The sequence below is a fragment of the Gossypium raimondii genome, chromosome 11, assembly GCF_025698545.1.
Source record: "Gossypium raimondii isolate GPD5lz chromosome 11, ASM2569854v1, whole genome shotgun sequence".
Lineage (NCBI taxonomy): Eukaryota > Viridiplantae > Streptophyta > Magnoliopsida > Malvales > Malvaceae > Gossypium > Gossypium raimondii.
This window is the reverse complement of record NC_068575.1, coordinates 11,511,013-11,525,576: the sequence shown is the minus strand read 5'-3', so window position 1 is coordinate 11,525,576 and position 14,564 is coordinate 11,511,013. Positions and strand designations below refer to the sequence as shown.

At 32.8% G+C, this 14,564-nt stretch overlaps 1 protein-coding gene across 2 annotated transcripts; it reads right to left on the bottom strand.

Moving 5' to 3' along the window:
• Positions 1 to 8,928: 8,928 nt before the first annotated feature.
• LOC105804654 (uncharacterized) lies at positions 8,929 to 11,936 on the bottom strand. 2 transcript variants are annotated; one of them, XR_008191331.1, is made up of 4 exons: positions 11,133 to 11,936; positions 10,863 to 11,013; positions 9,219 to 9,281; positions 8,929 to 9,140 (listed from the first exon to the last, which is right to left on the bottom strand). XR_008191331.1 is itself a non-coding variant. In XM_052624533.1 (2 exons), the coding sequence occupies exons 1-2, from the start codon at positions 11,626 to 11,628 to the stop codon at positions 10,934 to 10,936; spliced, it is 576 nt and encodes a 191-aa protein (XP_052480493.1). In that variant the 5' UTR covers positions 11,629 to 11,936; the 3' UTR covers positions 10,637 to 10,933. The 2 variants fall into 2 exon arrangements, 1 of the variants encoding a protein (XP_052480493.1); XM_052624533.1 differs by lacking the exons at positions 8,929 to 9,140; positions 9,219 to 9,281 and having other exon boundaries at positions 10,637 to 11,013.
• Positions 11,937 to 14,564: the final 2,628 nt, after the last annotated feature.

Sequence of the window (14,564 nt, the reverse complement as noted above, 5' to 3'; positions counted from 1 at the left end):
TTAGTGGAAATTTTATCTCTTGAACTTGTCCATTTGTATCTACTTGATACCTAAACTTTTTTTTGGACCTAACTGATACTTGAACTTTGATTCAGTCATACTTGGTTATCTCTATAGTAACACCATTAAAATTTGTTGACGTGACACTAGCAACCAATAGAAAGATGACACATAACAAGTCTTAATAAAAATGATTTTGCATCAAGAATGAGCTTGGACAAATGATCGTCTCTGAATCTAGACAATCATTTGTCCATGCTCATTTTAGATTTATTTTTAGTAATTTTATATATTTTTAATTTTTTAAAATCAACTTTTATATTATTATTTTAAAATTGAACAATATATAAAATATAATGTTTTTAAAATGTATAAATTTAAAAAATTATTTTACATGAAGAATGAACTTGGACAAATAGTTGTCTAGATTTATCTGAACTTAAACAACAATTCATTCAAATTCATTATTTTTAGTAATTACATATATTTATAAAATATTAATTTTATATTATTATTTTGGAATTAAAAATATAAAATTTAAATTTAAATTTTAAGAAAATAATATAAATTTATAAAAGAATTATAAAATTTATTTCATGTACGAAATCAAAACATCAACACCTTTGACAATCTCAAATCCATACAAAAATCAATCACACAAAGACCCTCCCTCCCAAAAAAAAAAAAAAATCAACATGATAGTAATAGACCTTAATTCCATAATTACATATATTTAGAGTTCTATATTTTCTAATTTTAAGCCAAATTTCAAATGGAGTGTCACTACATATTGTTTCGATCCTAAAGCAGTATCAATTAATTTATGTTCCGTTTTAATAAAAGTTTCGGTATATTTTAACCCGTTTGATTAATATTTGTGTGTATTAGCCCATATTAGTTGGGATAAAATTTTGATATTTTAAATCAACTTTTAATTTGTTTATAATTATATTTAAAATTAATAGCTATTAAATTAAATTATTGAACTAAATTAATAATTTTAAAACTTATATTTACCTATAAATATATTTATATTGATATAAGTAGATATATTTGCATGTATATATAATATATATAAAAGGATTGACGAAACTATGATTCCACGTTATCCCTATCCCTTTCCAATAAGAGAATGACAAATCAAATTTATACTCCTAAATTTTAGTATTTTTAGTTGGATTTGAATTTTTTTAAGAAGAAAAATCTGATTTGTCATCCTCCTATATATTGGAAAGATATAGGATGAGGTGGAATCACAGTTTCATGTACAATACATCTCATAATATTATCAAAGAAAATAAAAACTAAATCAATACACCGAAACATATTAATATTAATATTAATATATTAGTCACCCAAAAAAGTATGCACAGAAACTGTGTAAACTCTACTTAACCCACAATTTAAGCTTGTCGCCAACTAACAAAATATAACAACACAAAATAATTATAATTAATTTCAAAATTGAACACACTCGAAAATCTTGGCAACCATACTTAAATCGCTTCACGGAATCTTCCCCATCAAATACCTACTTCTTCCTTGAATTTGTGAGCTTTCAATATTATTTTCAAATTGGGTCGTTTGTAGAATTACATCGAGGAAGAAAGCAGGGGAATGTTTCTTAAATTATTTTTATTTTTATCTTCCTAAATTAATTTTTTTTTGATGTTGTCGAGCAACATTTTAACATAAATTTGAAGGATGGCTTAAAATGTAAATAATAGGATTTGTTTTTTTCATTATGTATACATTTCAAGGTAATGAAAAAGTATTTACGATTAGCCTAGAAATTAACAGGAAATAAAACATGGGTAATGAGAGAATCTCATGGTCTGTATCCATAGTTTCAAGATGAATCACATTGTTTGTGATCATTTTATCATCATTACCCAAAGCCCCCTGTACCACTATGTCATTGGAGCTGTCAGAGAACTCGTAGGTTGTGAAGTCATTGGCTGTTGAGTAGCAAGCGGAGGAACTTTCGTAGGTTTCCGTAGGTTGCAACACCTCTGACTCACCAAAATATATATAAAAAATTGTGTCTGCACTCCCATATGGCAGCGTAACATTGTCAGGCTCAATGGTTGCAGCATTTCCATTCAAATACGAAAAAATATCCTTAAAAAATTTCACATCACAGGACACAAAGAACTTCTTAGAATCCAGACCATATAAATACCAACCATTTTTGCTAAAAGAGTACCCAACAAAAACACACTTTTGACTTCGACTAGCAAACTTATCACCCTTAAAACGTTGATTATTAACAAAACATAAGCAACCAAACACACGAAGATCATCAAACAAAGGAGGGCTACCAAATAATATTTCATAGGGTGTTTTATTGTTAAGAAGAGGTGAATGAGTTCGATTAATGAGATGAAAAGTAGCCAACACACACTCCCCCCAAAAAGATATAGGTAGATTTCCTTGGAAACGCAAAGTAAGAGCTACAGTTAAAATATGTTGATGTTTCCTCTCAACTCTTTCATGTCGTTCAGGAGTACCGACACAAGATGTTTGAAAAGTAAAGTCATTTGCAAGAAAATAATCCTGGAGACAATTAAATTTCATCCCATTATCACTTCTAACACATTTTATTTGTTGAGAAAATTGATGATCAACCATAGCAATAAATAACATAAAAACTTTGAAAACCTTCTTTCTATTAACTAATAGATATACCCAAACAATATGAAAAAAATCATCAACCAATGTAAAAAAAATGAGATTCACAAGATGAAGGAGTGTCATAAAAACCCTATAAATCACAATGAACTAACTCAAAAATACAAGTGGCTTTCTATTCACTAATTGGGAAGCTATTTCTAGTCAGCTTAGCACGATTACAATTTTCACATACTTTATTCAGATGATCTCTAGAGTTACTAACATAAGGAATTAACTTTACTACTTTCTCAAAAAAGTGACCCAATCTTTTATGACAAAGTTCCAAAGAGGATGAAGCTTCAACCCAAATCAATTTGAATATCAAAACCTGCCGGAAGTAGTAAAGTTTATCCCACCTCCCACCCGCTCCAATCAGCTCCCTCGAATGAAGGTCATGAATAACCATATGTTAGTAGAAAATTGGACAAAACAATTCATATCAACATTCAACTGAGAAACCGGAATTAAATTACAGTTTAATTAAGGAATGTAAAGAACGTGTTTTAAGTGAATTTTGTCCGTCAATTTAACCATTACTTCTTTGGTAGCCACCACTATTTGGCCATCAAGGAGTCCTACGGAACATGTTATTGTAACACCCATATCTCGTTTCTGTTGCTGAAATAGGATACCAAATATTACCAGTTAGGTTGGAACAGTTAATACGATTTACATTCAATAATTAATTCAATTCCATAATTACAAGTAATATTCAATATGAAAAAGATCATTCAGTTTGGGGTATTAAATTGAACTTTCAAAGCTCTACAAAAAAAAGTTACGAACATTTGGGGACCAAATTGGAACAAATCAGAACTTTCAGGAAAAATTAAAAAATTCAAGTCAAGGGTCACACGGCTATGTGTTCGGGCCGTCTGACAGAGTCCAGCCCATGTGGCTCCAAACATGGCCGTGTGGTTAACCTACACACCTGTGTGCAACCTCACACGCCCGTGTGCATGGACAGTGTAATTCTCTAATTTGGATCACACAATCGTGTAGCAAGCCGTGTGTCAATCCGTGTAACATTCGAAATACCCTAACATAGCCGTGTCACAGGCCGTGTGTCTGCCCGTGTGAACTGTACCTATACTATTTTTAAACACGTTCTGAGCACACACTCGTGTGAGCTTAAACACATTCAAATACACACCTTCATAGGCTAAAAAAATCTTCAAACACATTCAAAATATGTCGATGAATTCAACCTATATATTAAACCAATGTGCCCTCATTGACACCACAAATCATTTCATAACATTTCATCTTTAAGGTTGCATATACAAGATATAGTTACAAATCAAAACATCAATTCATTTCAAACCATAATATCATATATTGTCAATGTTTTCTACCATCATGCTTAACACTTAAACTTAGATGAAACATGCATAATTACATAATTTACACGTGTTCTATCATTTGATACAAACTGAGATATTGCGAGAAAGGGGTCAATTTTACAAGATTTATTTTATGTGAATATCTCAACGGATAGTGGGATAAAGACTCTTCTAATTAGGGGTGAGCAAAACTCGATTCGACTCGAAAAAATCGAAAAAATTCAAATTTCGAGTTAAATGAATCGAGTTATTCGAATCAACTCGAATTTTTTTTCAAATTTCGAGTTCGAATCGAGTTGAGTTTTCGAATTCGAATAACTCTAATAATTCGAATATCAAACTGTAATATTTTACATTTTTACCCCAAACTCCCAAACCTTTTTACTTTTCCTTCAAAACTTTTACTCCTTCCCACTTTCCCCCCAAAACTTTTACTCCCCTCCCCTCCCAACCCCCAATCTACCCAAAATTCATTTCCCACCAAAATTTTACTCCCCAAAACCCTCAAAACCTTTTATTTTCCCCCAAAATTTTTACTCCCTCCCACTTTTTCCCTAAAACTTTTATTCCCTTCCCATTTCACCTCTCATCTACCCCAAATCCTCCCCCTCCAATTTTTTTTTAATATTTTCCCTCCAAAATTTTACTCCCCCTATTTACTTTCCCTCAAACTTTTATTCCCCAAAACTTTTTATTTTCCCCCTAAAATTTTACTTCTCACCCTTTACTCTTAAATAAAAAATCAAAATTATCCAAAAAAAAATCACTAAACATAAATAGTAATAATTTTATTTATATCTACTATTTATATTATTAAATTAAATTTCACATAAATATATTCGATTCGATTCGATTCGAATTCCATCTCACTCGACTCGATTCGAGAAAACTTCAAATAAAGTTAGGATGATAAAATGAGATTCGAAAACTCGATTAACTCAAAAATTTTCGATTCGATTCGATTTGATTCGATAAAATACTCACCCCTACTTCTAATAACGGGCAGTTTCACTGAGTATGGCAGGGTTGGCAACATGTTGCAGCAGGAGTCAAAGCATATTTGGCAGAGTAGTTGAGTAATATTTTAGCCCTCAATTAATTTTTTTTTGTTTTTTTAACCTCTTTCTTCTTATTATTAAATCATTTCAAAATAAATGAAAAGGTTTAAATTTTTAAAATTTGTTAAATGACTATGTCATGTAAGCATTTAATTATTTTTTAAAATTAAAAATTAAAAAAGTTATAAATTGTTTTAAAATTAAAAGTATTAAATTTATTTTAAAAGTATAAAATTATAAAAATACTTCTTTTAAATATTTTTAAAATATTAAAAATTAATTAAATATTGACAACCACGTGTATGAAATGTCAACAAAGTTAACAAATATTAGTTTTTTCCATCAATTTTGAGGTAATTTGGTAGAAAACGAAAATTCAAGAGAATAGACGAAAAATTAAATAAATAGAAATAAATAACTAAAATAACTTTCTTTTTATAAAGGTGGAGGAAATGGCATTTGTATATTATAACTAGTCCTCTCTTAGGTATTAATAATGTGTTGGGGTCTTATCATACCAAAAATAAAATGTCTTACCATAGTAAACATGTTATTTGGTGTTTAAATATGTATTGTGTTGCTGTATCTAAATATGTGGGCATGCCAATGTTAGAGTGGAAGATTAAACCCAAAATTTATAGATTGCAGGCAATGAAAGTGTGATGGTAGAAATTGGTGTAAGAATCCTTGGATTGCAGAAAGCTAGACATAATGCCCTCGTTGGAACGCAAGAACTTGGAAAATTTCATAAAACAGATCTAAAGGTCTGGTATTATTTCAACGAAACCAACAAGGACCAAAAATGCATGTTTTCTTTTTGGTTTAATCAAAGAAAGAACCCTAATCAATTTAATTAATTAATCCAACCTCTTTCTGATTGCTGACTCCAGATTTTTCTAATTAATTAATAATATATTAATATTTACTTATCAAATTTACTCCTCTTTAATCAAATGGATCAATTCAGATGGTAGAAAATATGAATGGCCGTTGATCTTTGTTATAAACAAACCTTTCAACAAGCACCAGTGGTTTAGTGGTAGAATAGTACCCTGCCACGGCTGGTGCATATTGTGGGAGCAATGAAGAGAATCTCGCTCTTGTGTTGGTTAAGGTCCATCACTTGCAACACACTCTTTTCAAAAATTAATGAGAGAATCCCCACTCAAAGTGAAAGTTGCGTGCATGCCTATCTTGCTGTTTCTTCACTTGTATGTATACTTGGGAGAAAAGTTCAATTTTTAGAATATGGTGTGGTTGAAATTAGGGTAATTATTATTGTACTTCAACAACTATATTGGTTAAGTTGGTGTTGTAATATTTAAAAATTAAAAAAATAATATTTTAATTTAAATACGAAGTGATTGTGGATAAACTTAAATATTAAACTCGACATCTATAAGTGTTAAGTTGTAAATATAATTTTTTTAAAGGATAATGTAATTTAATTAAACTTTAATATATATATATAGAGTCAACACTTATGGGTGTCAAGTTTCACTTAAAAGCTCTAGCAGAATTCTGATTTTAAAACCTATAAATAAATTGTCTTCGACGTTTTACCCTAAGTACCTCCAAACTACAATTTCCAATCATACCGTAATGGTTACCAAATTATTGAGATTCGAAGGACATGTTGCTCAAGATGCAATGGTGTTAGAGTATTTTCTTGTTGCTTGGCTTTGCTACAATATGAGTATAGGTCTGCATGACGCGAGAATCATTCTCTGGTTAATAGATATCGATTTCTATATCACGCAAACCAAACCAGGAAAGCCATTTGCATTCCACCATTTCTATTTGCCTTGATTGAACAATGGAGATGCTAGGATCTAATGCCATAAGTGTAGTGCATTTTTCATTTTGTACTTGTAGTCTAATCAAAATTGAACAAATTGATTGAAAGACTATTATGTCATCTATCAAGTTCAATTGGGAAAGAGACATTTTACATTAGTAGATAATCTAAATAGCTCATAGTTTAATCGAAATTGAGCAAGTCGATTGAAAGACTATTATGTGATCGGATCATAATGCGAGAAACTTAGCCAGACCAACACCATGCATATAAGGGGTACTCCTCTCAATTCCTACGTCCAAAGGACCGACTAAACCGTGCCCTAATTCAACTAAATTTGTAATACTTTTACTCCACCCGGTCGCTGAATTCGAGTAGGGAGTCTCACAACTGAATCGGGTTGATCTACAAATTTTTAACTCACTGTTAAAAAAACAAAAACTGTATTACTTACTAAAAATAAATATTCTTGCAACAGAGACAACAAAATCCAATAAAAGTTCGTTGTCTCAAATTCTAGACTCGAAGGAGGAGAAGTCTTGTCGCCAGCCATTTAGAATAATGGCAAGAATAGAATAATCTCTTAAATTTTGTTGATAGACCTCAAAGATATATATAAGCAATAGTAGTTATGTAGGAATCAAATTGCTAAAAGATAATATCTCATAATAATATCATATAATATTCTATTAGGAATCAAATTGCTAAGAGATAATATCTTATTATGAATCAAATTGCTAAAAGATAATATCCCATAATAATATCCTACCATTTAAACACAAAATACATCGATAAGCAACATTAAATGCACTACAATAATTCATAATGGTTTTGTCATCAATTATGTGTTAATATCGAGTTTAAGTTGTGACACCAATTCAATCAACAACATTATTAATATATACAACTCATGGAAATAATAAATTGTTATATTAAAATAAAATATATAAAATACATCAAAATGATACTTTGATTGAGTGGTAAATTTAAATTTTATTAATCAAAATTCATTTTATGCATATTTTATTGACTTTTGTTAAAATAAAATATTAAAATATTTTAAATAAAATAACTTATTTTAATTACATAATGGTATTTCTATAATTTTCTTATGTATTTTAACCAATTAACAAGTTTTAAATATATTTTATTAATATTTATTTTAATAGAAATTGGATAACTAATTTTAAGGAATATTTTTAATTTTTATATATAGTTTCTCAAAAATATTTCAGCATATTTCAATAATTCTGCCTATAAATATTGTTGTTCATTACCTAGCATCATCGAAAAACTGCCATCGTTGAAAAACTGCCCTTTGTTGGCACTTCAAGATTCGCCCATTTTCAAGATTCATCTACACCGCAAGAATGGCGGCGCAACCTCAAGATGCACGTCACCTCTGCTATTTCGTTATACCTCCTTCTGCGACGAGACTCACCATTACCATCGATGAGGTGACATATGAAATACCGGCAGGACAACTCAGACCTGCTCGGCCTTTTCAACTACCGCCGGCACCTGACCACCAAGGTTTCCCTATTAACGTGGCTCCGATGTTTCGAGGTTACGCAAACAACGGAGCTGGGAAAGCAGATGTGAAGGCAGAATTTCAGAAGGATGAGAAACCTAACCCAACTGCATCAGCCAATCCAGCCCCACCGGCTGGAAATCCCGCCAACTTCTGAGGAGTTGCAGCGCTTGTTTTTCTTTTTAGTTCTTTTTAGCATGCGGATTAATGTGATTTTCTTTTCTTGAATGATGATTGATCTTTTGTTGAAAATTTGTTCTTTTATTAAAACCGAAAAAAAGAAAAGCAATAGAATTGGATTTAGGGTTTATGGAATCTCTATACACGCGTAAAAAGCAAAAACTTGTCATGAGAAGAAACTGATTGGTTGGTTTGTAATTCAAGATACAAGAGCTTCAAATTTACACGTGTTCTATCATTTGATACAAACTGAGATATTGTGAGAAAGGTGTCAATTTTACAAGATTCATTTTATGTGAATATCTCAACGAATAGTGGGATAAAAATCAAAGCGGGATTGGCACCATGTTCCAGCAGGAGTCAAAGCATATTTGGCAGAGTAGTTGAGAAATATTTTGGGATGTAAACCCCATCTTCATCTCTCCTCTCAATTCTTCCAACAACAATTGCACACTTCTGTCTTGCTGCAAAATGAATTGCCCCTCGTTTGTTCGCATCCTTATTATCTGCCACTGTTTTCGCCAGTCCCTTTCCCTCATCAAGTTGAGCCGCAATCTCTACTCATAACGAAGGGGGATCATATTAATATTTAACTATTGGGATAACAAATTAAAGACAAAACATAGTCGCCTTACTCTTGAGAAGATCACGATTCCTGGTACAAGCAGCATTCAGAAAGTTTTCAACTTTCTGCCTCACTGCAATAGAAGTATCAACAAGTTCCCATATTTATTTTAGAACTACTGAATAATTGCATTCAGAGTACAACAAACAAAAGGAAAATCTTCTTCAGCTAAACTACATATAACCCCAAAATCTATAAACTCCCATACACCCAAATATTAAATTGAGGATTAATTTAATTTAATTTAATTTAATTTAATATAAACACCTCCCAAATACTTTAACCTTTATAGATATCATCAAAATAACATTATGTGTCATTCGGGAAGCAAATCGAGCCACGAACTTCATGTCTAAATTAACATGCAACTTTGATTTTAACTAGACCATGCCCGTTCCTATGCTTTGGGAAATTAGAGTCATGTTTTGAATAAGATATTTATATTAATATATAGATAAATTTATAATATATATAATATTGTTGATACAATGTACTACAAGAAAAGAGTGCAGAGGAGAAAAGAGTGGTTGCTATGAAGGCCGACTCACCCAATCAGGGTGAATCACCGGAGGTTAAGAAGAGTGGAGGTGAAGAGAATGTAAAAGCTAAGGGTTGAAAAAATGTTGATAGAGTGTAGGTTTAGTATTCTTGAAGAGTCAATTCTCTCTTCCTCCTTTCTAGAGGTATTTATAGGCGAGGATTCCATGTAAGGTCATGTTAATGTATTGAACTTGCTATTAAGTCATCATTATGGAACACGTAGGTATATCTCTTTGATGGGACGAGAATGTCCGTGATGGAACAAATCATGTAATGCATGTACTTTGACTTAATGGTATGAGGTAGTTGAACTCATGTGGTATTGGTGACCAATATTTTCATGTTCCTAATGAAACTCAAGGATTGAGACGATGAATGACCTTCCGACTTATTGATAGTTGTCTTGCCGTTTCGGTGTCTTCTTCACTTGCCATATGTCTTCTCCACTTATTAAATAAATGGCTAAAATATATTTCTTTATGTAAAGTATGGGATTTCTATAGTATAACTAGCCCTCCCTTGGGTATTAATGATGTCTTGTGGTCTTATCATACCAAAAAAAAAACAGAAGTCTTACCATAGTAAACATGTTAGTTGGTGTTTATTACAGTGTTTACGTGTTTAAATGTATTGTGCTGCTGTATCTAAAATTATTGAATTAGTATGTGGGCATGCAAATTTTAGAGTTGAAGATTAAACCCAAAATTTAGAGATTGCAGGCAATGAAAGTATGATGGTAGAAATTGGTGTAAGAAATCCTTGGAAATGAACATCTATGATTGCAGAAAGACATAATGCCCTCGTTCCAATTGCAGTGGGAATGCAAAAAATTGGCAAGTTTCGTAAAAGAAAACAAACATAAAAGCTAATCTTCAGAACAGATCTAAAGGGCTGGTATTATTTCAACTCATGATTAGCAATTGAAAAGTACATTCCCACAGTCCAAATTTTCCCAGGGCCAAAATCTCATTGGTTTTGCTCAAAAGAAATGGATGAATCCATGGCTGCAAAACCAACAAATTTTCTTTTTTGTCCTTCAAGGACCAAAAATGCATGTTTTCTTTTTGGTTTAATCAAAGAAAGAACCCTAATCAATTTAATTAATTAATCCAACCTCTTTCTGATTGCTGACTCTAGATTTTTCTTCCTTTGTTTTTCTTCTGCCGCTATACAAACCGCCCCTTTTTAAAATGATTGCAGCACAGAACATGCAACAGCCTGTGCCCAATGCCTTAGCTTAGTCTTCACTAGCTGAGGATCTTCCCCTGAAAAAATGCAATTTGGCACCACATTTATTATTACATGATCACACCAATCAACCTGGTGTTATATATATATATATATATATATATATATATATATATGTTTGGAATTGAAACATTACCTGGGCTGTAAATTTTCCAATCTGACTCAGTACTTGTAGGGCTTCCAAAAGAAGATGACCGATCACCAAGTGATAACGAAGAGCCACGACTATGAGGGGTTGAAACTGGACTTGGAGAAAGCTGTCGGTTTACAGCGAAATAAAGGTCTAATGCAGGCAATGTGCTTGTAAGTTTTTGGCCTTCTTCTTCATTGAATCCAAATCCCAGCTCTATGCACCCTTTAAGTTCATGCAGGTCTTCATCTGTCAACCCATTCTCAATGATCCCATTCTTTCTTCTCTCTTGACGAAGAATCTGGCGCCGCCTTCTTTCCCAAGCAATTTCCCGTCGCGTCTCGCACAGCGATAATTGCTTCGATAAATACCTATTGTTTTTCGTCAATGGTAATGGCACCAATGGCATACGTTCCAAATCTTCCGTTTCGGAGTCGCATAATGACGGCGACGATGACGACGATGTAATAGCCTCTCTTCTTGGCTCTCCTTCCTTCACCATTTTTCCTTTCGAAGCACCTTGTACCTTCAAAAGGAAAAAATGAAAAAGTTCTTGTACCAAATTTCTTATCTATATCTATGGAGAAATGTCATGAAAACAATACGGTTCGTCTTGTTTCTTGTCCGTAATAAACGGAACCCAAACGGAAGCTTATCGACTCTTACCGGCCGCTGAAGCCACCCGGCGGCCGAGAAATGGTAAAGAAGGAACAAAAAGTGAGGGATGGAGGTGGGGGATCTGTGGGAAATGAGCTATTATATTGCAAGTTCTGGGTGTTTGTTCCTTTAAAATTTTTTGATTTGATATAATGAAACAACACCAGCCCTACCAGGTAACCTCTTGGAAGGCTTTAATGAAGAAAGAAAGGATGGAATTTGTTAAGGAGAATTCTATTTTTTATTCGACCATCCATTTATAACTGTCAGTTGCAACCCCCCACAATGTTATATTTGGAGCATGGCCATAGCCAAATACCAATTTTGGGGTTAGGGTGAAAAAAAAAACACAAAACCAGACAGTTCAACCATGTCTGCTAGCTACCTAGAGGGGATGGCTCACCAACATTCTTGTAAGGTTGTATTTTTCTACTAGATTTTGTCCTTACAATAAATGATCTTCCTTAACCTTTGCAACATAGATTCTGCAAATTTTTTACTTCCCTGAATCAATGGAAAGTCTGCATGTCTTTTCCAAATAACAAATGTGATATCAAGTAAATTTAGTAACAAATGTCTGCACCATTTTCACATCAGATTCATCAAAAAAACATTATGTATATTTTTATGCTTTGCAAGTAATAATTAGATTCTCTGTAGTCAGAGCAAGTGGTTTTTGTCTGTTAAATCACTGAAAATATATTTTTTTTCAGGTGCCATGTTGATACTAGAGGCTTAAGAGAATTCCATGCCAGTTGTAATTTAGTGATAAAAATATAGCAAAAGAAGAAAGAAAGGAAAGTGACAGTCTATCTGTAACAACAGTCTAAAAACAAGAAAATTGAAAGAAAGTACAAAATTTGGAGAAGAAGAATGCTCAAATTAGAATTTTTGTTTTCATTTACAACCGATTAAATACCAACAATAACAGCTCTCACTCTCCATCAATTTCCAACAACTTTTTTCTCAACAATCATCCTGTCCGAACAAGGAACCTGAAATGGAAAGCAAAAAAAAAAAGAAACCATAGCACAAAACATAATAAATAAGAACCCTTTGTTTATCTTTTCTGGTTTGCTCCCTGGAAACTTGCTGCAAATGTTTTAGTTTCCATGGTAGAATAGAGATGGCTTAGGCTAATCTCATTAACTTTAAAAACAAAGGCAAAGAAAAAAAAAAACTAGTTTAGGCGTATAGGAGAACTTAAATTTGTTGTTTTTTGTTTTCCTATACGCCATTAGATGCTCTTAGTGTTGTTTTTTGGCATTTCTAAAACCATGAAAAACAGATGCCCTTTTTTGCTTGGCTTTCTCGCATTGTTGCTGTTACAAGCCAGTCTTTGGCTGTGGACTGTGGTTCCAGGGGTGGCAAAGATGAAGATGGAAGGATATGGGGACCTGATGAAAAGTAACTTCAATCATCCGAAAGTTCAACACAGGTTCAAGCACGATTTCAAGACCCTTCACTATTTTCAACAATCCCATACATGAATGCCAGAATCTTCACATCCCCGACGAGCTATCAGTTCCGAATAAAATCCAAGGAACGATACCTGCTCAGGTTTCATTTTTATGCTTCAGCTTACTCTGACTTCAGTTTCAGCAATTCATATTTCTCAGTCACTACTGGAGGAGTCACTTGATGAACAATTTAAGTGCTGAAACATGTAAAGCACTTACATAAGCTTATCTTGTTAATGAGTGTTATACTATAAGTTGATAATGGTAGTAGAAATGATCACAAAATAATAAGAAAGAAAAATAAGAACACGTAGATTTTATGTGTAAGAACCTTATCGAGAAAAGCCACGGACAGTGGAGGAAAAATTCACTAATGTTAGAAAACGATAATACAAGAGGTTTTCGACTATGCGCAGTTTTTTAAGGGTTAAATGACCCATAGTCCTATAAGGATTCGCCCGCACAAATCCCCAAATTTGCCTCTCTATTTTATTTTTTTAATAAGTGAGTTGCACCTTAAACTTTTCAGGCTGGATCAAACGGGATTCAGGTCACACAACTCTAACAATCTTCATATTGACATGAATTCTCGACGAACAAGTTCTTCAACTCTTCCACAAAACCCCTTAAAGGGTATTCTTCAACAATGAACACTGACCAAGTCCAAGCAATACTCAAAGTTGGCTCTAAGAAGTGACTTAGTCATCATATTTGTAGGATTATCATGAGTGTTAAGTTTGATCACAACAATATCACCACAAGCGATAATATCATACACAAAATGATACCAAACATCAATGTGCTTCGCCCTCTCATGAAACATTTGATCCTTCGTAAGGAAGATGATACTCTGACTATCACAAAACATTGTATTGATCTGAAGATCTTTATTGAATTCTCCAAAGAGTCCCTTTAACCAAATAGCTTCTTTACAAACCTCAATAATCGTCATGTACTCAGCTTCAGTTGCAGAAAAAACAACTATAGTCTGCAAAGTGACTTTCCAACTGATGGCACAACCCCCAATAGTAAAGACATACCCTGTGAGAGACCTTCTTTTATCAAGGTCTCCAGGAAAAATAGAATCAACGTACCAATGACTCCATCTCTAGTTCTTCCAGACTGTAAGAAAACATCAATAGTATCTCGTAAGTATCTGAAAAATCCACTGAATTACTTTACAGTGTTCCTTACAGGGATTCGTTAAGTATCTACTAATTGCATTAATTGCATATGATAAATCTGGGTGTGAGCAAACCATAGCATACATGAGAGATCCCACTGCACTAGAATACAGAACCTATGACATGTAGTCAATCTC

Bases quoted from the DNA above. Each gene is read 5' to 3' on its own strand.
- LOC105804654 (XM_052624533.1), bottom strand. From the start codon at position 11,628: ATGGTGAAGGAAGGAGAGCCAAGAAGAGAGGCTATTACATCGTCGTCA. The intron at 11,014-11,132 runs GTAATGTTTCAA...GCATTTTTTCAG, and splicing joins TTGGAAAATTTACAGCCCAG to GGGAAGATCCTCAGCTAGTG.